At 42.2% G+C, this 24729-nt stretch overlaps 1 protein-coding gene across 3 annotated transcripts in view; it reads left to right on the forward strand.

Annotated features, from left to right (window-relative positions):
* RBMS3 (RNA binding motif single stranded interacting protein 3) overlaps positions 1-24729 on the forward strand; it is a 542868-nt gene that overhangs the window by 509668 nt on the left and 8471 nt on the right. For 2 of the 3 annotated variants that reach the window (XM_019536251.1, XM_019536241.1), the window contains 2 exons: positions 21169-21249; positions 23666-23793. In XM_019536251.1, coding sequence (XP_019391796.1) covers positions 21169-21249; positions 23666-23793 — 209 coding nt within the window. Of the gene's footprint in view, positions 1-21168; positions 21250-23665; positions 23798-24729 lie in introns of those variants that run through there. The other variant, XM_019536258.1, reaches the window with a different exon arrangement.

Here is a 24729-nt window from a genome sequence, read left to right on the forward strand (position 1 = left end):
TGTATTATGGTCAAAAAATATAATATTTACTTTTGTCAATTTCATTTTCCATTGAAGTATATTCCATTTTCCGTACTCTGAGATCAGGTATTAATGTGACAGGTAGGTCTGACCAAAAGGTTATATAGGTACAAATAGAATTGACTAATACTCAGGACCTGTTATTTGTGAGAAGCTTGTATATTTTGCAATTTGGTTTCCTTTTGATTCAAAAGAGTGTCCCAGGACTTCTAGATTCCCAGCTCATTGGCAGGGATGTTTTAAGCACTGAAAGCCCCTGTTAGAGATGGGGCTTTCAGGCTCCCAGCTTTACTGCAGGGATCCTAGAAGCCAAAAAGACTCTTCAGAGTGCCCAAGACATGCAGCTGTGAACCTGAAACCCTGAAACCTCCCAGAGTTTTTAGCGTCCATGCTCTGCATCAGGTAACACTTGGACCCTGAGACCCTTTTGTGCAGAACCGGGGCTTAGACTTTGAGAATCCAAGCCAAAGCTCATTCTCCCTGGCTAGAGACAAAAGTTACACATAAACCAGTTTTAGTGATCAGAAACTGGTTTAAACCTGTAAAAGAAAAGAAGCTCAGTGTACATAAATGAGTTTCAAAATGGCTGAAACTGGTTTAAGGTAAACCTAGTTGAATGTAGTATCAGACTTAACTGATTTAGGTCAAACCAGTCTGGGGCAGATGTTTCATAAAGTGGTTTGACCTAAATGCCACCAGTGTGCTGTCTAATCCAGCAGAGAAGGGCTGGCCCTTCCCCTCTGCTCCCTAGTTGGAACAGTGAGGACTAGGTGACAAGGTGGTGGGGGTGGCAAGCCTGGCTGAGGATGCAGTCCAGCTTCTGGGGGAGGGGAGGAACTGCTCCCCCCGAAAACCCCAGCTGGGGTCTGGGGCCAGGGAGGGGAGTTAAACACCCCTTCCCCCACTCAAACTTACTGCTGGCTGTGACTGGACTACAAATTCCAGAGGCACCTGGAAGCACGAAGAAGAAGTGATAAGCAACCCTGCAAAGTCATGCTGCTATGATTGTGGACCTCAGGGCCAGCAGGAAGAGGAAGAGTACACACAGACCATGCTAGCTATGTGCCAGAGCTGTGCTCTAGCACCTTCCTGGCTTCTGGCTTGAGCCACTTCAGACGTATCCTGAATCAAAGGCCAATGTCTGTTCACTAGTGTCTCAGTTTTACCTCTGCAGTTTAGACTAACCTGAAAGACTGAATCAATTTAACCTCAGGCTTTTTTCTGTCCGTACTTAGCCTCTGGGTTTCTTGGCTTTCTGGTTCCATGACAGAGAAGCTGGAAGCCCTTGCATGGTAGAGCTGCCTGGAAGCATGGGTCCCTAAGAAACCTAGAAGCAGAACTGGCCTTAGGAAGATGGTACACTTGGCAAATTTGGTTTTTGGCTCCCCCATGTGTTCTCCCCCCCACTCCCTGCCGCCCCAACTTTGCAGCACTGCTGCAGGCAGGGGCCAGCAGGGAGACAGAATGGCATGGTGCACCAGACAAGCAGTGGAGCAGGCACCACGGCTGCCATCTGCACTGCCTGGCCTCCATCCTCTTGAACAGTGGCTGAAGGCAGGCTGGACTGGCCACTGCTCCTCCTGCCTGTGGTAGGGATCAGCAAGGTGGGGTGGGGGGAGAGCGCTTCTGTAAGCATGGGCTGCTCACATGTGCATGTATGTGTGTGTGTGGTGTGAATGCCCATGGCACCCATCCCGAAGGCTGGCTCTGCCTAAGAGGAAATGCAGGATATTCCTGAGAAACATTCTGTAATCAACCAACTGGTATTTTGGATAGAAAATTCCCACCCCATTCTACATACAGGGGTCTAAATCAAAGCTCCTCTTTGCAAAGAATATACCATAAAAAGCCTCAAATGTCTCGCTTTATGGAAGAGACTTCATTACAGCTCACAGAAACATTTGGTGTTCTCGGAATCTCTTAGAGACAAAGGATTAAGTTATATTATATTTCAACCCTTTTTGACAAGTATGGATATATTCCAAGTCATGTGTGCCAATGCCTCACTACCTCATCTCCCTCAGGTGGGAATTCATCTCTATCCAGGTGATGGTAAATTTGTTTTGACTTCCAATAAACTCATAAATACTAACATTTAAATGATCTTTAATGTGTTTCTACCTTCCCTTTTCCATGCTTAAATAGTTAGCAGCTTTTAATTATATTACTACAGCTGTTTCAGTATTAGGTTGATAGCCCATAAGCTGTCCACACTCAAGTGTGGTGTGAAAAGGAAAATGGAAATATGTGAGATTCATGAGTGGCCATTATTTAACAAGTGTTTTGGTTTTTTTTCATTTTATCTCAGCACATTCCTCCAAACTGGTTAGAAACGCCACTATTGGGATAGTATACGTTTAGATTCTTTATGACTAGATTGAACAGATACCTTCCAAAAAACATAATCATAAACTCTGCCTCTGGAAAGCACTCTTTGTCCCTAAGGGAACTCAAATCTTCCATGTCAAATTCACATTTTATCACTTTGATTCATTTCCAGCAATATGTTTTTGATGATCACTGATCTTAAATATATTGTAACAGATAGTCATGGCTTCTTTGTCCTTGAAAGCATTTGTGCATCAGAACTTAATGAAAATGATTGTATTAGATAGAAATATAGAGAAATGACTGTTTATAAATATTCTGAGAGGCACAGAGAATTTTTTGTGACAGAAGAAACCATGTTAGAATCTGTAAGTCTGCTGCATTTTTTTTCATTCTCTGTAGTCTGCAAGGTCTAAGGAAGAACGGGAGGAATGACAGAAGTACAGTATTGACCAAGTCAAATGAGATGTATTCAGTTGTTGTTTTTATATATATATTACAAGTGATGTAGCGTCCTCAGGTGAAATAGCCCATTGGTCATCAGCCTGTACTAGTGCATGGTGTACTACTTCCATCTTAAGTGCAGAACTTTGCACTTCTCTATATTGAACTTCATGAGATTTCTTTTAGTCCAATCCTCCAGTTTTTCAAGGTCTCTCTGAATCCTGAATTAGCATGGATTCACTAAGGGCGTAGCCTTCAGCATATCTTGTACTCCCCACATCTTAGTGTTATCTACAAATTCGCTGAGGGTGTACTCTATGCCATCGTCCAGGTCATTGATGAAAATATTGAAGAAAACTGGCCCCAGGACCAGCCCTTGGATCATTCCACTTGATACTGGCTGCCAAATAAACATCAAGCCATTGACTACTACTCCCTGAGTGCAAGGATCCAGCCATTTTTCTGTCCACTTTACAGTCCATTCATCCAACCCATACTTCCTTAGCTTGTCTACAAGAATGTTGTGGGAGACCATAACAAAAGCCTTGCTAAAGTCAAGGTGTATCTCATTCACTGGTTTCCCCACATACACAGAGCCAGTCGTCTCATCATAGAAGGCAGTTGGTAGGTGAGGCATGACTTGCCCTTAGTGAAACCATGCTGACTGTTCCTAATCACCTTCTCCTCCAAGTGCTTAGAAATGGATTCCTTGAGGACCTGCTTGATGATTTGTCCAGGGACTGAGGTGAGGCTGACTGGTCTGTAGTTCCTTGGATCCTCCTTCTTCCTTTTCTTAAAGATGGGCACTATATTTGCCCTTTTCCAATCATCTGGGACTTTTCCCAATCACCATGAGTTTTCAGAGATTATAGCCAGCGACTCTGCAGTCACATTGGCCAACTCCCTCAGCAACCTTGGGTGCCTCATTTCCAGCCCCATGGACTTATATACCTACAGCTTTTCTAAACAGTCCCTAACCTGTTCTTTTTGCCACAAATCACTGCTCACCTCATCCCCAAACTGTGCTACCAGGTGCAGTAGTCTTGGAGCTGTCCTTGCCTGTGAAGACTGTGGTGAAAAAAACATTGAATACTTCAGCCTTTTCTGCATCTTCTATTACTAGGTTGCCTATCCCATTTACTAAAGGACCCACACTTACTCTGATCCTCCTTTTATTGCTGACATACTTGTATAAACCCTTCATTTCCCTTCATTCCCCTTGCTAGCTGCAACTTCAATTATGCTTTGGCCTTCCTGATTTCATCCCTGCATGCCTAAGCAAGACTATTATACTCCTCCTTAAGTTGTTTGTCTAAAATACCTCTTCTTATAAGCTTCATTTTTCTGTTTTAACTTACAGAAGAGTTCCCTGCTAAGCCAAGCTGGTCTTCTGCCATACTTGCAAGACTTCATTCATTCACTCATGTCTTTCTGCACGTTAGGATGGTTTGTTCCCATGCTGTGAGCAAGGTTTCTTTAAATACATCCAACTCTCCCCCTCAGACTGGCCTCCCAGAGTATCCTGCCCATGAGTTCCCTGACTGAGTTGAAGCCTGCTTTTCTAGACTCCAGGGTCTATACTCTGCTGCTCTCCTTTCCTCAGGATCCTGAACTCAACCATCTCATGGTCACTGGTGCCCAAGTTGCCATCCACTACTATATTCCCCACCAACTTTTCCCCATTTGTGAGCAGCAGATCAAAAAGGGCACAGCCCCTAGTTGGCCTCTCCCAGGATGTTGTCCCCAACACTTTTCAAAAGCTTCCTGGATTGTTCGTGAGCTGCTGTATTGCTCTCCCAGCAGATGTCAGGGTGATTGAAGTTCTCCATGAGAACCAGGGCCTGTGCCTGGCAAACTTCTGCTAACTTTTTGAAGAAAGCCTTATCCACCAGCAAGGGATCGGGAATGCTCTGTTCACCAGGGTGTCTCTTGGGGTAACGAGGAACAATGGTCACAAATAGACAGAGAGCAGATTTAGGCTAGACATCAGGAAGAACTTATTCATGGCAAGGGTGGCCAAAATTTGGAATGGGCTTCCAAGAGAGATGGTGCTCTCCCCTACCTTGGGGGTCTTTAAGAGAAGGCTGGATAGGCATCTGGCTGGGGTCATCTGGCCCCAGCACCTAGGCAGGGAGTCGGACTTGATACATGTTGAGGTCCCTTCTATGAATCTATGAACCACATCCTCCTGGTCTGGTGGTCTATAGAAGACACCCACCATCACATCACCCTTAAGCATTTGTAGATGACACTTTAAAGTAGGTTAAATGCTGTTCACACCACTTTAATGGCATTGCTGTTTGCAGATTCGGCGTCATATCACGCGTTAATTCCAGCCACTGTAGCACATTTGACAGTGTGTAATGCACTTTAAATGACTTTGGGAAACAGAAAATGACTTTGGGGCTCTGCAAACTAAAACACCTCTGAGGAGTTTTAGTTTCCTACCCTACAGCTGCGGAGGGAAGCACTGGACTCCATGTAGCTCACGGGCTGTGCAGGCAGCCTGGCAGTGGACCAGGAAAGCAGGTTCCACAGAAGTGGGGGGAAAAAAAAAGTGGCAAGCCTGATCTTTTTTTATTTCTTTCGCTTGGAGCCTGCCTGCCTGAGCTGCACAGGGGCCCGGTGCTTCCCTCCGAGGCTGCGGTGCCCCCCAAGACTGCCTGAGCCGGGTGCCTGTGGGCGGGTGCTGCCTGGGGGTGGGCACTGCTGCCACAAAGGGAAGCACCAGCCCCCTGCCTGCCCCCCAGAAGCTCAGGGACTGCTTGGCTTACCAGCAGCTCACTTTCCCCTCCCCACCACTGGAGAGGCAGGGAAAGATTTGGTGGACATGGGTGTACACGGCATGGGGGTTTACTTTGCCCTAAATTGAAGCGGTGTTTTTAAAAAACCACCACTTCAATTTAGGGAGTATTAAACCCCCATGTCATGTACAAATACCCCTTGTTGCTTTCCCCTCTGACCCTAAGCCAGTGACTGTCAGTGGGCCTATCTCCAGTTTCATACTGGAGCTCTGAGCAATCATATGGCTCTTTTACATAAAGAGTAACTCCTCCTTCATCTTCTCCCCTGTCTGTCTTTCCTGAACAGTTTATAACCATCCACGACAATGCTCAAGTCATATTCATATAGTATGAATAATGATTAATTCATTATTATAATGATTCCTATAAAATATCTTCCTTGGGTATAACGACAAGTAACACTATACTGTTTTTCCTCTGCGTAATTCATTATACACACAATTTCCTTCCCTGTATACACTTTATACCTTGTATAGGTAAGGGTGTGTGATAGGATCTCTGAAAATGATTTTAAACTTTCAAACAATCATGTAGTGAATTCATTTTCATAGCAACTTTTGAGCTTTTCAAATTAAATAGAATTAGTGTGTTTATCACAGTTTTTACAAACTTTCTGCCTTTACTGAAAGTGAATGTGGTATATGGCTATGTGTGGTGATCCACCTCCATTTGGATTGAAAGTCTTTATCTGAGTTGTCTTGATCACTGCTTTAATATTATGCCTGATCTTGGGAAATAAAAGAAAAAAAGATTTATTCCTCTGGTTTCCAGAATTAAGGATTTGTGAAGTTCCTAAAGGGAAAAAGAGATTAGTTTTATGACTACAGTTTTTAAGGTATTATTCTCTCTTCCTTCAACTAGCTCACTCAGAGAATTAGGTAATATCTCATTAGGATGACTGAAAGGGAAATGGTAGTTGATATTAGTAAGCTGTTTTGTATTAATGAGCTGCAGAGAAAGGAGTTTATATCTTGTAGAGATTTATATTTTTTTTCTGAACAATGAAAGCAACTGCCCAGTAACTGGGTTCTGTTGAGTGAAAGGTGCTAAATTTGGTAGCATTGTGGTACTTGTGTTTGGAGTTGTGTTGTTCTCTAGGCCAATAATTGCACAGCAGGGTATTATAAAACTCACTATCTTTATTCCCATATGTTCTAATTGGAAAACTAAGATGAGCACTAAAATTCATAGAAATAGAGGTAATAGCTCCTTGGTGCTCTTCTGTTGAATCAAAAGATGAAAATGTTTCTGGGCATTAAAAGAAATCAGAAGCTAAAGGGAAAAGTGTCTGTTACTGGTTTCTGTATTTCATTGAATTACAACTCCATCTCACTAGATTACAGACCAAAGCACTGGTCCACTGTGTTTTTTCAATCTGTCAGGCTGCTGGGAACCGACAAATTAGAAAGTAATACCCCCAAGGAAGAAGAGATTTTGTTCTAGCTTGAGTCAGTGAGTGCCAAAATTTAAGGTATCTTTTGTTTTTCTATTCTATAGAGGATTCTAAGATTTCTAAGTAAAGAAAAGCAGTTCTTCTCAGAGTGAAAAATTTATTGTAAAAATGTATTCAGCAACAATGTGATTTTCATCAGCTTCTACAGCCATGCAAATGTTTTCATGTAGTTCTGTTAGTGATGCAGTGTCTAGACTTCTTGGGTTATAAAAAGGAGCTGGCATAAATTCTATGGCTCCTAAAATGCAAACTCATTATCACTGTACTCTCTCACACACAATGTGGATTTCATCACATGATATAAAACTACAGATAATCACTAAGGGTAACACTGTGTAAACTTCACTCTAATCGGTCACACTGATTAAGGGGTATAGGTTGTATTCCATCCAGGAAGAGCACAGACCAGCTGCAAATGTTTCCTCAGCCTGACAAAGGGTGTTTGTACCTGAAAGCTTGCAAAGAAAAATATTTCCAACTAGTTTAGTCTGTCTAATAAAAGATATCTGGTTTACTCAAAGAACCCTATCACACTGGTTAAGGTGCTCACAAAGCAGTCACATTTGTGAAGGCCCAGCAGGGAAAATGATGCTGAAAGGAAATTAGCACGGGTTCATCATGGGTAGATCAAACCTTATATGGCCGGACAAACCTTATAGCCTTTTATGACCAGGTCACGCACTGCCTTGACACAGGAGCTGAGGCTGATATCATCTACCTGGATTTTAGGAAGGCCTTCGACAGTTTCACATCCTATTCTCATAGGGAAACTAGCAGGTTATAGAGTGGATGCCTACACAGTTGGGCCAACTGGCTTAGGGACCACACCCAGAGAGTGGTGGTGGGCGGGTCATTCTTGGCCTGGAAGAAAGTGGGCAGTGGGGTCCCGCAAGGTTCGGTCCTTGGACCCTGTTATTTAATATCTTCATCAGCAATTTGTATGAGGGTGTGGAGAGCATGCTCTCCAAGTTTGCAGGTGATACCAAGTTATGGGGCAAAGTTAACACACCGGAGGGCAGGGAGCAGATACAGGCCGACCTCGACAGGTTGGATCAATGGGCGGAACAAAATAGGATGCAATTCAACAAAGATAAATGTAAGGTACTCCACCTAGGAAGGAGGAATCCCCAGCACACCTAAAGGTTGGGGGATGACCTCCTCAGCAGTTCAGAGGCTGAGAGAGATCTTGGAGTCATAGTTGACTCCAAGATGAACATGAGCCAGCAGTGTAATGAGGCCATCAACAAAGCCAATTGCACCTTGTTATGTATTAGCAGATTATGACCAACAGATCAAGGGAGGTGATGATCCCCCTCTATGCAGCATTGGTCAAGCCACAGTTGGAATACTGTGTCCAGTTTTGGGTGCCGCACCTCAAGAGGGACAGGGAGAATCTGGAGAGGGTTCAGAAGAGGGCCACTTGCATGATTAGTGGCCTCCAAAAAAGACCCTACAAGGGGAGGTTGAGAGATCTGGATCTCTTCAGCCTTCACAAGAGACATCTGAGAGGAGACCTTGTAGCCACCTATAAGTTTATCTATGGAGGACAACAGGGAATTGGTGATGCACTATTTACCCGAGCGTCCCAGGGAGTAACTAGGAATAATTCTTGCAAACTAGTGGAGAGTAGATTTAGGTTAGACATTAGGAAGAAATTTTTTACAGTAAGGGTAGCCAGAATCTGGAATGGGCTTCCAAGAGAAGTGGTGCTATCACCTAACTTGGAGGTCTTCAAGAGGAGGCTTGATAGTCTCCTGGCTGGGGTCATCTGATCTTGGTCCTCTTTCCTGCCAGGGGCAGGGGGTCAAACAAGATGATCCATTGTGGTCCCTTCTGACTCTATGATGTATGAATCTACTATTTTCTAAGCTTTTATGATTATATAACACCTGATCAGTTTTGTTCGTGCCATCTGTCCTTATTCAGCACTTATTCTTAAAGACATTCTGTAACCAAGGGAATTAGCTCACCATATCCAACTTCCTCTTTCCAACCATTTGAAATATATTGAAAAAGAAATTTAAAAAGATCTACAACAGTGCTATGTTATGGTATAATTCAAGAAGTTTGAATTAGTTCAAGAATTTTTAATTAATGGTCAAAAGCTTGATAACTATGATTATGTAGACAAGAAGTCAGTACATCTGTAATTAGTACCTTTGGTATTGCTTGGTCTCTCCAGAGGGTATGCTTCTATATGTCAGCGTAATATAACTGCTTGGAAAATTCTGTGAAGTGAGATGTGGTCAGTCTTTTCCTTATGAGGAAAAAACAATACATCACAGTCTCGAAGGTTACAAAGTTCTGTGATGTTAAATGCTGTGAACTGTGGTTTGGGGGGTCCCCTTCTAGCCATAGGCCCTCTGATGCAGAAAGTACCTCTTTACTATTTTCATCCCCATCTGTGTGAAATTGCACAATTCTTGGACTGGATCTCTGGGCTGAGCTGAATGAGAGATGTATTATAAAAGCTAATCTGGTGTCCATAGTAAGCAACATGTGGAATTACACGGTTTTTACTAGCCATGTTCACTTAACCAGTTTAACTAGTGTTGTCCACCAGTAAGCCCTATTTCTCTGGGAGCCTGCAACAGCTTTGAAGTGACACTAATTAATTTATTTGCTTAATTAAAGCAAAACATATTTTTATTCTTTTACCTAACTGCACAGATCACACAGAACAAAGAGACAAAGTCAGAAAAAAGTTCATTTTCTTGAGTCTTACCTATACTTGAACCTTTTGCATCTGTCCATTCCCTTCATAACACTTACTTTCATCTCTGGTTGTGTGGAGCCCGCTGCCCTGCTGTAGAATGCTTACTGTCTCCACCAGTTACCCCTCTGCCATGGCCATTCACCCCTTTCTGGCCTAGATCAACATATTTAAGATTTTAATATTCAGTTTGACCCTAGGGTCAGGCCTAGGAAAAGCATACCTTGATAACCTGGGTGGAGCCAGGCAGGGATATTCCAAAATTCATAGCCATTTTCACCATTATTGCCTTCAGGACTCTTGGATTATACCTTAACTTTACCATTATTTCATTTCCTGTTTGCTTCCCCCTAATAATTTCCTTTGATTTCACTCCTTGTAGTAAAATAGGATAATTCTGACAGGCTTACTGAGGTGCCTATGATATTTTTTTAAAATCACGCACAGAATTCCCTCCTTCTCCACAAGACATACATTTCTTTATGTTTTCTTAAATCTTTGTGCGGTTTTTTTTCCCATTCTTCTTTGAGTGACCTCAGAAAGAGAGAAACAGAAGCCCATTAGAGCAAAGCATGAGCTGAATGAGAGATATATTATAAAAGCTAAATTGGTGTCCATAGTAAAAAAAAATCTGAAATTTATGCAGTCAGATATCATGAAGTAGGCACTGCACTAGAACAATGTACACTGGCAGTGCAGAACAAAGCCACTCTGTGAAAACAATAGCAGCTTAAAGGCAAATTAGAAAGCAGCACTTCAAGCAACGGTTCTTTTCCTTGGTAAAATTATTCAATTTTTAGTAGTTATCATTAGAAAAATGGTAGTGCCAAAAAGGCACCTTTTTATTGATTTGATCTGTTATCTGTGTCTGAGAATCATTATTCATTTTACTGAAAAGAAAAAATAAAAGAAATAAATAGTTTCTACCTTCAGTCACACAAGGGTTGTGGAAGAATGAGCTACACCTTTTCTGTTCTGATATACACATTCAGCTGAATGACTGACTGCACTACAATGCCAGAATCTCTGTTCTTGATAGTGGCATGTGACAAAGAGAACATAGACCCTATTTCAATCTTTACTAAAAATATCCTATCTTCCCACATACAACATACCCCCTTCCAAATAAAGCATGCACTTTGTGTTTGGAAGGTAGAATGTAGAAAAGACATTTTTCTGGAGTCATGGCTCACTTTGACATAAAGTAAATCCTGCTATACATGAAGTGTGGTTTCAGGAACTTTCTGGTCTGGCAGACTGTCTCTTGCAGTGCCAGACTTTCTGGATTTACTCTACCATACAAGACAAAGCCCAGACCCTTGCAAAGGGTAGTAGCAAGAAAGTTATTTCTTCACTATAAGTAGTTTTTTATATAAGTTCTTGTAATTAAAATGTTTTTTCCACATCATAAACCTTGTACAGATGCTATCAAAAAGCTCACTTGCTACCTCAGGTACAAGCTACAGTGCTCAGCCCATAGCTATAGTCATGAGATTGTTAACACAAGACTCTGCCCTTTTAGGGGAAAGGTGGATGTTGTATGTGAGAAAATATGATATATACTTATTTTGTACCCTGAGCAAATGTGAACCGCCCCTCCCCCCCACACACACACATAATTCCCTGCAGTAAAACCTGCCCCACCAGCCACGGAGTGAAGCACTGGGCTCCATGCAGCTCAGGGGCTATGCAGGCAGCCTGGGAAGGCAGACTCACCCCAACAGAGCTAAAAAAGAAGTGGTGAGCCTGATCTTCCCACCCCCCCAGAGCCTGCCTGCCTGAGCTGTACAGGGGCCCAGTGCTTCCCTCCATGGCTGCAGTGCCCCCCAGAACTGCCTGAGCCGGGTGCCTGAGGGTGGGTGCCTGCCACTGCCGTGGAGGGAAGCACCAGCCCCTCCCCCACTGCCCGCTGGCAGCTTGCCCTCCCCTCCCCTCCCTGGAGAGGCAAGTAAGTGGGTGTGTGCAAGTAAGTGGGTGTGTGCACAATTTAAAGGTCCCTAAATTGAAGCAGTGTTTTTAAAAATCCACTGCTTCAGTTTAGGGTCTCCATTTTATGTACACATGCCCTTAGAAAAAAACCTTTTGTGTGGAGGAAGGAATTGCACAGTTCCCTTAATACACAGTTCTCAACCTTTTTAGACTTGAGACACCCCTTTATAGACTCAAGGCACACCTTGGAAAATTCCAGCTCTTAGTTTTCACTCATTTATTGACTACAGAAAAATAATAGAACAGTTCTCCTGTTGCAAAGAACTCAGAAAGACCACAACAGGTCAGAATGCTTTGGATGCTATGGATTTCTATTTGAAATTGCTGGGTTTATCTTGTGAATCATGCATAGGTATTTGTATACCTAACATTGCTAACATTGTGTAGCACCCTGCAGTGCCTTTGAAAGGATCTCAAGGTACCCCAAGGTGCTGCAGTACCCTGGTTGAGAATCACTGCTGTAACTGTTTTCCCTGTGTTAGACTGATGTGTGTTCCCAAACTGCACCAATTTCCACGGATAAAGGAGAAGCAAGTTAAACCAAGCTGCAATGTCTTTGTGGTAGCCCTGGTGTCTAGAAACCTAATGAAGCTGCACTTCCAGGAAATCTTTCAGCCGTGAATATATATATAAGTATACTATTAACGTAGAATGCTTAACATAGGTTTGAGCAGAGACAATAAAGCAATTCCAGGCTACATGATCATACTGAATCTCTGTGGAAAGTAGCCTTGGATGCAGTCCCTCAAACTCACCAATGTAACCCGCACTTTTCTAAGTCTACCTGCTGCCCCTGGCACACATCTCAAGGTCTAGATGAAAGAGCAGGTGATATGTCAATGAGAGCTGACAGATTCCAGTATGAGAACAAATTTGGGATTCAGCAGGCACATTGTGCCCCTGCTATGGAAATCACTGAAAAGTATTACACAGCAGAACCTCTTCACCCACCTTTCATGGAACGTATTTTGCCAACTGTAAAATATGTATAACAACAAATGAAAGTAGCTAGAATCATTTAGTTTAGAAAGGATAGAAATCAGTGGGGACTTGACTGAGCTAACCTCAAATGTGAGGTGCATAGTGAAAATTGATCTCTCTCTTCTTTTGACCTGAAACCATTAGAAAAGGAATCACTCAGAACTGATTTAGTCTCCTGATCTAGAAAATACATTTAGTGGAGCAGGTTCTTAGTGTTTCACTGAAGTTAATCTCACTCTATGTGGACACAAGGGGAGAGATATCAAAGGCACAACAGTCAGCTAGGGCAGGGGCAGGCAAAATATATCCCATGGGCCATTCTATCTGGCTTGTGGGGCCTGTAAAAAAACTTAGAAAATTTGTATTTATCTACCCCTGGCTGCCTGTCAAAGATGACAGGAGCCAGGGGCAGTGGGACCCAGGGGAAGCCAGTAGCAGAACTAAGCAGCCTGAGCAGCAAGTCTGGCCTGCCCCTCCCCCTCCCTGAGCCCCAGCTGGAAGCCTCTGCCTAGCAGGGGCTGCTGGAGACTTCTGGCCTGGGGCTGTTCCTGCATCCCTATGCTGAGGGAAATACAGATAAGGAAGAGGTGGGGGAGGGAGGCAGGGGTGGACTGCAGGCAATCAGAGAGGGGCAGTGACCGTGCGCACAGAGCACAGTGACAGCTGGACAGGATTGTGGGGCCCACACAAGTGCACCAGTGCCAGCACCAGTGGGGCCCGAAGCAGGCAAACCCGTCCCCTCCAGGCAAGCCACAACCCTCCCCCCCACACTCACAGCTCCCAGCAAAACCCATTCCCACACACACCCACACCTATTGACCCCCCCACGCAAATCCACACACACACCCCCACATACCCAGAAACCTATACCTACCCCCCACAATATACAAAAGTAAGACTACATTTTAATTTATTGTGCAATCACCTCTACGTACACTACACAAACTCATGTAAATCAGGACAAATTTTTTTTTTACATAAAATTAATGAATGTTGTAGTACATGTGGGATTTTCAGAACATAATTTGATATTTTTCTGGTTCCCAGATGGCAACCCCCCCCTTGCTGAAGGGAGAATTTCCCATAGGCAAGATGAGGGACTTCTGGTGGCAAAGGTCAGGGGTTAGGGGGCAGGACTTTCAGTCCCACAATGGTGACCAGTGGGTAGGGCACCTGTCAAGGGGCGGGGCTACCCATGCGGACCTCGATGGCTTGCCAAAACATGGTAAGCAGCCTTCCTCCCAAAGTAATTGCCTGCCCCTGAGCTAGGGCCTAACTCTCAATAAGAGGTTGTCTCTGCCTTTGAAAATCTCCGAAGGACTTAGCTGCACCTTTGAATGAATGGCTGGATATTCTTGTCCTTAGGATGCTAATCTGGGACTCAGGAGAGCCACATGCAGTTCTGTTCTCCAATACAAGGATAGCCTGTGTATTCATTCCTCATTTGCAAAATGGAAATGATAGTATTTACCTACCTCACAGCGGTGTTCAGGATAAATACATGGATTATGAGGTGTTCAGTTGCTCTAGGAATGATATCTCTTAAATGCTTATCATTTTTCACTGTCCTATATTTCTGCTACATGCCTATGGTGTGACACTGATAGTTGAACTACAATCTAAAATACCATATTCATTCAACTATAAGATAAGGTCTTTTTCTCCCAGTCACCATGAGGGGAAAAAGCTCCTCATCTTATATTTGCACACAGGAAAATCTTATTATAAATACATCTACCTGGCCTGCTCCCTGTACCAAGCCGTAGTCTGGGTCTTCACCTCCTGCATGGCCTCCTTCCCATCCTAACCCCAAGCTGCCTGCTTGCATAAGCTCTGAAACTAGCAGCTAGGTGTTCATGTTGCTTTCTCTGGAATTGGGCTTTCCTGCTTCTGGCGTGCTGGGTGTAGTCTCTTGTTTTCCACTTCACACTGACCCACCACTCACGTGGTTCTGGTACCAGAGTCTGAGGGTTTTCCATACTGTGTATTGCTGCCTGAACTCTTACAGTATCTTTTCATCACACAGAAGGCTCACATTCAGCTTCCACATGCCCCTGCCTCTCTTGGGCTGCCTCCCCATTTCTGCTTCCACTGTCAAGAGGCAGTGGCCGGAGAAGCAGATAGGTGTGGCTTTGGCTTTAGCTACCATCCACCCATTGGGAGGAGGATGAATTCTATGCATGATTTTGACTGACCTGAGGAGTCTACCTGGGTGAAGTTTCACCTAGGTCCTTGGACTTCTTTGCCTGAGTCCACCAGGCTGTGTTCACAAAATCAGGTAATTCAGCACCCTGGAGGAAATGTCTCATCCCTTCTTTTGTCCTCTACTTATTCTGTCTCCCTTCTCAGTGATGCAGTTGAGCTCTCCTGCAGTCACCACTGGCCAGGTGCTGGGCACCACTACTGTCATGTTTTTAAGGAAGGCATGCTTCACTGTTCTTTTAGCTAGCACATATACACTTAGGAGGTCAAATCTCCCTCCCTCTTTCTCCAGGGTGACTCCTCCAAGTAATCTGCCTGCAGTAATTTTTCTGCGCTGCCAGGGGTGCACTTAGTCTCCTCTCAAACCCCTGCTGCCCTATGTCGTTGGCTGCAGACCAGACTGAAAGTCCCTGCTGCAAGCATTTCTTAAAAAAAGCATAGTCTTTAGAGCTAGGAAGACCACATCCCTGAAGACAAAGGATGTCTGATTGCAATTGCCTGAGGGCCTGTTTAATTGTATCCCACTTTTCCTTCTTAACCAGGGTTCTTACGTTTATTAGTGCTATAAGAATCCCTGTAAGTAAAGCTGTGATGGGTAGTTGTACCCTTCCCCTCTCCTTTTTAACCTTTTGGTGTAACCTTTTGGTGTCTTTTTCATGCTCAACCTCAACTTCTCCACCAGTTTGTGGAGTTCTTTTGGGGAGTGTGGTTCCTTCAGCCAGCTGGTGCAAGCTCAGGGGGACCCTGTACTTCTCTTATGAATGGAGGGGTTCTGATTTGCTTCTGGGCTTCCCAGGATCTCACCCCTTTTTCTCTTGGATCAGCATGTCTGAGTTAGTGCTCTCTTCAGCTTCTGGGGTCCTTTCCTGGTCCACTTTTTGGAAGTTTGCATTTTCCCTTTTTCTTTCTTCTTTTGTCTATCCTTTCCAGTTCCTCAGTGAAATCCTTCTCCCTCTCTTTTTTCCCAAGGTCCTCAACCATCTGACTTAGGGCTGTCACATTTTCTTGTTTCCAAATTAGGTTCTCCTTTCTGGAGGGGTCTTTTCCTTCTGTTCCCTCCTTTTCCTGGACCTTTTCTGCCACCGCCTTTGTTTCTGCTGTGGGGCAGGATGTGACCAGGAAGATGGGGGAAGAAGATGCTGGGGTTTCTGTATTCCTCTCTTCGTTTTTGCTTTTCTGTACATTAGCATAGGACTGGGGGCAATCTTGAAAGATATGCCCTTCTTCTCCACAAAATTGCACTGCCTGTCCTGCTTACAGTCCTTGGCTTCATGCCCTTTTTCTTTGCACATGGCACAGATTTTAGTTATGCATTGTACTATATCCCTCTGCTCCCCACATTTACAACAGAGCTTGGGTTGTCCCTGGTTAAAGACGAAACCCCTGTGGGGTCTCAGAGAGATTGTGAGGGAGAGGTATTGCACTTCATCTGGGTTCCCAGGTTTGCTTTTCACTATTGCTCTGGCTTTCCGGGCTCCCATCCATAACCCATGCCTGTCTATGACTTGCTCTACTTTCCCTACTTTTTTGCAATATCTTCGAAGCTAAAAACCCACAGCTGCTTCTTTTATCTGGGCTGTGTACATCTGGACTATAATCAGTTTCTTTCCTCTCTTGCCTCCCATGACAAATTCAATCCCTTTCAGATGCAGATCTTTGAAGCCCAGTTTAAACTTCACCCCATTTTGCATGCAAAACAGGTCATTCAAACATCTCATATTTATCCTGAGAAAGTCTTTCATGATCTTGACTATGAAGTCATCTTTTTCCAGGGGCTGATTTTCTTGATTCCAGGGCCAATTCTTTCAGGACCTCCACTTTCACTTATCTCCATTTTTTGTGGTGTCCCCTGACCCGGAGCACAGCAACTCCAAGGTTCAGGGTTTTCACTTCCCCTCACAACTCACATGGGGGTCAGCCCATGTTTTTGTACCTGAAATGGAAAGAACAACACTACACTCAATCTAAAACCATCTTCCTGATCCAAGGGAAACCAACTTAATGATTGTGGTATCTCCCCCATTGGCACAAAATGGTGCAATCAGGATAGGTTAGTGCAGGCCATCTAAATAAGATACACAGCAGTGCCCATTGCACTCAGCCCCCTCAGCGCTGATCTTTTTTCCAGTCTTGCTAAGCCACTATATTAAATATATTTCGACTTCCTCAACTCCCATAGTGAACTGCACCTTTTTTGCCATTCCCAATAATTCCTAGTTTTTCATCAGCCTTAAACGTCTGGCAAACATTACCAAACAGAACCCTAAACAGTTCACCCAGAATCCCTCTGTGGCCCCTCTCTCAGCTTGGTGCACATGATTAATGTGGCTCCAACTTCCCTGAGGTAGAGCTGGACCGGGTTGCTCTGCACCTCATCTGCATATAATTTTTGGGGGGATCCCAGGACTCACGACAAGAATACTCAGTTCCAGTTGTGAGTGGGGGTGGGGGGGAGTGCTAATTAGCACATGGATGCTTTGTGGGTATTATCTGGAGTACATGCACGTACTGAGCAGTGGTAAGCTGTGAGATCACCATGACTTGAAAGGTTGTTGACTTTGCTGGGGTCCAGCCCAATAAATAGTACAGTAAATTACTTTTGTACTAATGTCATCTGTAGTTTGTATGCCTTCCTAGATCACTGGATGCATTTATGTGAGTGCCTGGGAGAGCCCGTTGCACAGACACATACTTACCTGGCAGGAGAAGCAGCGTGACCACGTAGGCGAGCTCCCCAGGGTAATTGTCTCTGATATGTCCTCCATAGGAGGTCTATATTGAGCAGATCCTTTTTGGTATTGGGTGGTGGAACTGGAGCGTGCTCCATCCACTCCATGCATTGACCTGGTATTGCAGTGCTTCCAGGACCGGTGCAAAAAAACAGAAAAAAAAAAAAAAGCCTTCCTAGATTATCTGGATCACTTCTTGGCTTCTTGAAGGCTCAGGTCAAGTGTAGTGGATTTTTAACCCGGCTGGGGAAATACCATGTATCTGTGTCCATAAAAGCTGTTCTCCTGAACCACACTGCAGGAGAGCTGCTTTTCTAGCGTGGTTCAATACCCACTGGGATGTAAACATAAGCCCAGTTTATGGAAATGGGAGTCTCTTTTCTCCCTTGCTTTCTCTGAGGGCCTTATGGCTAAGGGCAAGCGAAACCTGGGGGTATCCAAACCCCAAGCCTCTGGGCTTGGGCCTGCAAGTAGGATGCCCGCCAAAGGTTTTAGAAACATCTGAAGCCCCACATGTGGGTGGAGGATGTTTGCTGCTAGTAGGGCAACTTATGGTTCTGGACTCTTGGATTTGGAACTAGTTTGGGCTAATTTGGCCTCAGATACAAATTTAATTAAAAGAAAAATCCTTCCTTGACCATTTGCCTGAGGGCAAGCCAAACTCAGGGGCATCCAAAACCCAAGTTATTGGATGTAGGCCTTGATGTAGGATGCCTGCCAAAGGATTTGGAAGCATGCGAGGGCCCCAGCGGGGGTGGAGGAGGTTTGCTGGTAGTAGTGCCACATTTGGTTCTCGAATGACTCATGGTTTTGGAGTTGATTTGGCTGATTTGAATTGAACCGCCCCCCCAACCCCCAATTTATTTTCCCTGCTGTATCAGTGGAAGGCAGACAAATTCAAGGCAAACCTCCAATAATTAGATTCTGTACTTGCGAAATTATAACAAATCTATACATTTTTCATATATAGGATCTAACTATTACAGGGAGGTCATCTTACAGTCAAATAAATATGGTATATTGCTTTATCTCTTTGCATTATTGGGCCTCCATTAGCTTTTAAAGAGCCAAATTTTCTTTCACTACAAGTCCAAGTACTTCAGTAAATGGGTGAATTTGTCCCATACTGGTTTTGATCCACAGAGCTAAAGATACTTTAAATCAAAAAATGAATAATCTGTATTATGATAATTTTATCAAAGAGATAATGAGCTATAGAGAAGAAATGGCTTTGTATGGCAGCACAGTAAATTAAAGGCAGAACTGGGAAATTCCCTTGATTTCCTTACACTACAAAATGTAGTATATTTAGAACTAATAAAAATAAATCTCAATTCATATATAGTTAGAATATAGTTATCCTTTGGGATATGCTACTCAAGGTTATTGAAACAAATGGAGTGGTATGATGTTAAAACTAGTTTTATGGCAGATAATAAGATTTTATGTACTTGTTTGTATACAATGATGATGGCAGTCATCTCTCATGGTGTGATTTTCTGCTGAGTTTAATCAAGAACTTTGAAGGAAATGACATTGAATAGCACTTTCCATTCTTCAGACAGATGGTTTTAATTTAAAAATGATTATTTGAGAGGAACAAGCTTCAGTGGATATTTAATAGTAATTGTGGATTTAAACAGTGATCAATTGAGAGCAGCATTGTCTACTGGGTGGCACCACTTGACAGAAGAGTGAATGAGATGGAAACAGAACTAGCTCAATCTTTTGCAGGACTCCCTGTAGCTACTAATCCTCAAGGCAAGAAAGTAGCCCTCTTGTGACTAGTATAACAGGTATCTTGGGCCTAAGTCAGTAGCTGATTAGCATTCATTAAGGAAACACTGAACTCTACCATATGCACCAGTTCCCTGGTCAGGAAACAGTATCTACAGCAATACATCAAATACATTCTGAGTAGATTCAGCTCCTCAGTGCATCTTTGAAGATAACATGTATTGCAGGTGTCAGGCGGACAATTGGGAGATTGAGCATATTCTGTGGTTTTCTTTTTTGATTATATACAGGTAGGAGTGTGTAGTGGAGAGAACAAAGTATACTGTTTTGAAACCTTTACTTCAATACCTCATTTAAGGAAATAACTATCCATTGCATTCATCCAAGAACTGCTTAAGAAAGGCTGATTCAAGGAAGAAAAATTCTTATTCACCATTAGCTGAAGAATGAGTTCTTAAGACGCTTGGGAGGGAGAAAATCTTACAGCAGTTAATACTGTGTGTTGATGTAATTTGGCAAAGTTTCAAGATATCTAAGACTTCATGAATATTAAAAATAATTCATATGTAGAAGAATATTCAGTTAGTGCTTCTAGCTATGAAGCGGCAAGCTCTCAAATACTTATTGGGTGTGTCTACACATTGCCATATGGCAATGTTGCCACAGCATCATGCTTTAGTACTTCCTTTTAGTACTTCCTGTGCATGGTGCACAGTTACATTTTGCCACCACATTGCTGTAGAAGTACACTATACGAGGGGAGTGTACCGCTATGGCAGCATAGCTGCTGATCATGTGTAGACCCATGTGATTGCTACATTGCCGTTGTGCACCATATGGCAACGTAGCACATTGTTATGTCACTGTAGAGTGATGTGTAGATGCACCCACAGTGTCTTCTTTCTCTTTCACTCTACATCCTCCTTCCCATAGCCCCAGAGACCTGATTGTTTTAATTTGTATGGTAGAAGGGTAATGTGGAATGATGGAATGAATCTCACGACTGATTTTTTTTATATGTAGATGCTAAGAGATTGTTTAGATTTTTATGTAACCATGAACATAAATTCTGAGGGTGCACTGCAATTGTCATCTTGCTATTTTGTTCATAAATACAAATACCATTCTTTCCAGTTAAAAGCATATGACAAGTAATAAAATATAAATCCATCAGCAGCGCAGACCAGTGGATCTCAATCTTTTTAGACTCAAGGCACTCCTCCTTAGACTCAAGATACCCCTTGTAAAATACCAGCTCTTACTTTTCACCCTTTTTGACAACAGAAAAATAATAGACCAATAATAGAGTAATACTGTACTTCTATTGAAAAGAACTCAGAAAGATCACAACTGATCAGAATGCTGTTAATGCCAGGAATTCCTCTTTGAAATGTCTAGTTTTATCTTGAATCATGTTTGCCCACCTAACAGTACTGACATTGCATGGCACCCCCCAGCATCTTTGAAAGGATCTCACAGTACTTCACTGTTGAGAACCACTAGTGTAGACCATGCACTTTCTCTGTTGCTTACAGTGATATGTGACATCACTTACAAGATCAAGGAGTATAATGATTAGCTGTTAATTCATTTCATGAATTAAATTTATTAATAAATTTAATTAAATTTATAGACAGTACCAGGCAATAAACTCTGTACTGTGACAAAATAAAACTGTAATGTTTCCAATATATCCCTCTGTAGTTTGATTTTGGTTTTCTCTTTCTAACATGTACCTGATATTAATTTACCTTTGATTAATTCCAGTATATGACTGCTGCTGCTCCTATGCAAGGGACCTACATTCCCCAGTACACTCCTGTGCCTCCAACAGCTGTCCCTATTGAAGTAAGTGTACCTTCATTCATGAAATAGAGTGAAGGGGAAATGAATCACAAATGTATGTCTCATTAAATGTATTGTATTAAAAAGGGTGAAAAATTACTTTCCCCAATCACAATGTATACTGCTCTTAAAGTCAGGATTGCCCACTTTTCTATTTCTTTTCATTTCTTTTCCTTTTTTGCTTTTTTTTGGAAGTTTTGCAAGTACTCTTGTGTTTGCATTTGATTTGCCATGCTCAGCAAATGGAATAAACCACTGGTGACTTTTCATATATTTGGGAGGGAGATGGGGAAAAGGCAGGAAAACAAAACCAGCAAGCAAGCCCAAGGGAGTCAAGAAGAGAAGATTGCCAAGAGGGTTTGACAGTGTAGGTAATTGCTGAAAACATACAGCACCCAGAAAAAGCGATTGAGCAATGGAAACCTTCCTCTTGTATATACAGACGTGGAGGATGCTGCACTGAGTGCTTTTTCATCCTTGAGGAAGGATTCGCTCCCTCCCTTCTTGGGGCTGAGTCATGCTGATGACATTCTAATGAGTAAGTATTTACTCAATCCTGTAGATCACAAGGTGCTGGGAGCACTTCAGCTCAACCTCCACTGCTGTGCATCTTCATGAGGGATTGTGAGCAAAACAAGAGGAGGGAGGTTTGGTTGATTTCTTTTCTTTTCTTTTTTTTAAGGTACATTCCTCTTAAATTTTGTATTATTCTCTTTGGTTCTGCCCCATTTTGTTAATAATTTTCCCTTACTCTGTGATAACATGAGGGATACTATGAGCTCCGTTACTTTTTCATCAGCTGTGTCTAGACTGGAGTTGATATTGTGACTGCTCCATGGATTGACTAGGTGGGGATGCTCTGTTAGCAGTTATGTTGGTATATTTTCACCAGTGCTCAAGTAGTTCCACCATGGTTTTTCCAGTGTCTCTGGTTGTTAGCACTAAGAATCTCAAATGAACTCCCACATGGTAGGAAATGACAACCATTTTGTCATACTAAGCTGGTCTTGTTTAAATTTTCATTGCTTAAAGATAATTTCACCCTAAACCAGGCTTTGTTTTGTTCATATATGTATAGCATTACTTGGTTTGAGTAGCTTTGTAAGTTATTAAAGCAGCACAATTACCATGTTTGCTGATACCTACACTAAATTTGATACAAAGTGGTGGTGGTAGTGGTGGTGATATTTATTTGTAATAGAGCCTCAGTTAGGAACAAGTCCTCCAGTGCGCTAGGCATTCTGCAAACAGAAAGCAAAATATGTTCCTTGCCCCAAAAATCTTGCAGTCTTGTTTAATTTAAGGAGCAACAGCCAGATGTAGGCAGACATCTGGCATAGATGGAAATGACAAGTTTATATGGATCTCCCTATTCAAGGGGAAATCATGTCTAAAACCTTTGAGAAAGAACTTGACAGTTTTTTCTGTGAGAAATCTAAAATGACCTACCCCTTTTTTTTTATATAGGATTCAGATAAAAACAAAATGTGAGCTCTTGATGATTCTTCTTCTAGCTCCATGGCATGCAGTACACTAACAAACTGTGTTCTGAGACAAGTAAACCTGGCATCATTGATGTAGTAACATAGAAGTAAATAGAATGCAGCTCATTTAACGAGCTTGTAGAGAATAATATATTTTTTAAATGTCAAAATGGAAATAAATGATTATTATCAAAACATTATTGCAAGTTTTCAAATCACATGCACATAATGTTGACTACATGCCTGTATATAAAATTACAATTACCTATAAATTACCTATAAAATTACCTATAAATAAAAGCAGAGCCTACCTGGTACAGTGTCCCCTTATGTAAAATCTTTAGTTTATTTTAAATTTGTCTTACAAGAGAAAATGCTTCAAATAAAAATGCTATATTGGTGCAAATATTGTGCAGAGCATGCTACCGATTCTGCATAATATGCATTATTTTATTGAAATATCCTGTAGGCCTTGATCCTATTCTTATACTGGTACAACTCAAGAGAAGTCAATGTAAGCATAAAAGGAGATTGTTGTAAGTGAGTTAAAAATCAGACCAACCATGCATATGTAATGATAAAATACGTAGGATGAAATCTCAGCTCGATTGAAACCACTGAGATTTTTGCCTCTGGCTTCCACAAGGTCAAGAATTCCCCCATAATTTTTCATTGCTGCATGTTAAAGTGAAGGGCTTCAGGCACTTCGCATATTTGAGACATTTCTCATTGCTGGGCTGGATTACTGGTTACATAGATGGCAATTATATCATATCAGCATATGGTTTTTGCTATCCAAGGCACTCTCAGTTATAGAAAGCAACAGTCCAGCTGCTGAGAAATAAGAAGTGGTGAGACAATGCTGAATGCCTCCATATAGTTCACTGGTGGGATTAAAATCAGTAAATTTTTCATGTCCCTATTTGCTTCCTTAGGGTGTTGTTGCTGATACCTCTCCGCAGACAGTAGCATCTTCATCACAGGAAGCCAGTGGTCAACAGCAACAGATGACAGTGGAAACATCCAGTGAACACGCGCCTGCATATTCTTACCAACAGTCTAAGTAAGTAAACTGTTTTTAGTGACCCCTTGGCCAGCTATGATTTTACCTCTTGACTAAAGCGTGTTAAATCTACTCTTAGCTGCAGCAATATACATTCATTATAAGTCCACTGAATTCAATGGAATGACTCCATTGAATTTCTACCACTTAATTACAGAATTTTACTTGACCCCCACCATTTTATGTATGACTTAAGTGTCCTTTCTTTAGTGTGTACTGCTCATGCTGAACTCAGTATTTATCAAAGATTATATTAGAAATCAGGTTATGGAAAAATATATAACTTGTTTAGGCAGATACACTATGCTTACTTCACTACAATTTGATTAAGATTTGTAACAGGTAAGGAAGCATAAATTGTACAGATTTGTCATTCATTGGATATGTAGACTAATGTCACAAGAAAAGGCTGTGAAGAGAAGGCTTCATCTCTCCCCTCCCCCTTCCACGCCCAACTCTTCTTCACCTTGCAAAATATTATGTGCTATAACATCTGTATTTCTGAAAAGTGCATTTTACAATAGTAAAAATTTGGCTCAATATTAAGCAACAATTTCCAAAGCATCAACAAAGAAGTAATTAACATGATTAGGTGTTGATCTTATCATTTATAGGCAAGGAAAGATGCAGAACCTTAGAGAATGAATCAGAAACTATTTTTTACCATCCTGGAAACAAACCTGAAAACAAAAAGAGAACAAAAGTATTTTAAAAATGAACTGAGCATGAAAAGGATTTTGTACTGGCCTTATATATTAAAATAGAGAGTTAAATTAGGGTACATTTAGCTCTTTTTTAACCAGGAACCACATTATTTACATTTATACTGTAAAGAATGTATTTATTTACATTTTCTTTACATTTATACTGTATGGCTTCCTTGAATGTTGATTCTCTCCTAGTATGTCCAAACATAAGGCCTATATGCTATATCTA

Source organism: Crocodylus porosus, unplaced genomic scaffold, assembly GCF_001723895.1.
Source record: "Crocodylus porosus isolate Cpor-Errol unplaced genomic scaffold, CroPor_comp1, whole genome shotgun sequence".
NCBI classification, from domain to species: Eukaryota; Metazoa; Chordata; order Crocodylia; family Crocodylidae; genus Crocodylus; species Crocodylus porosus.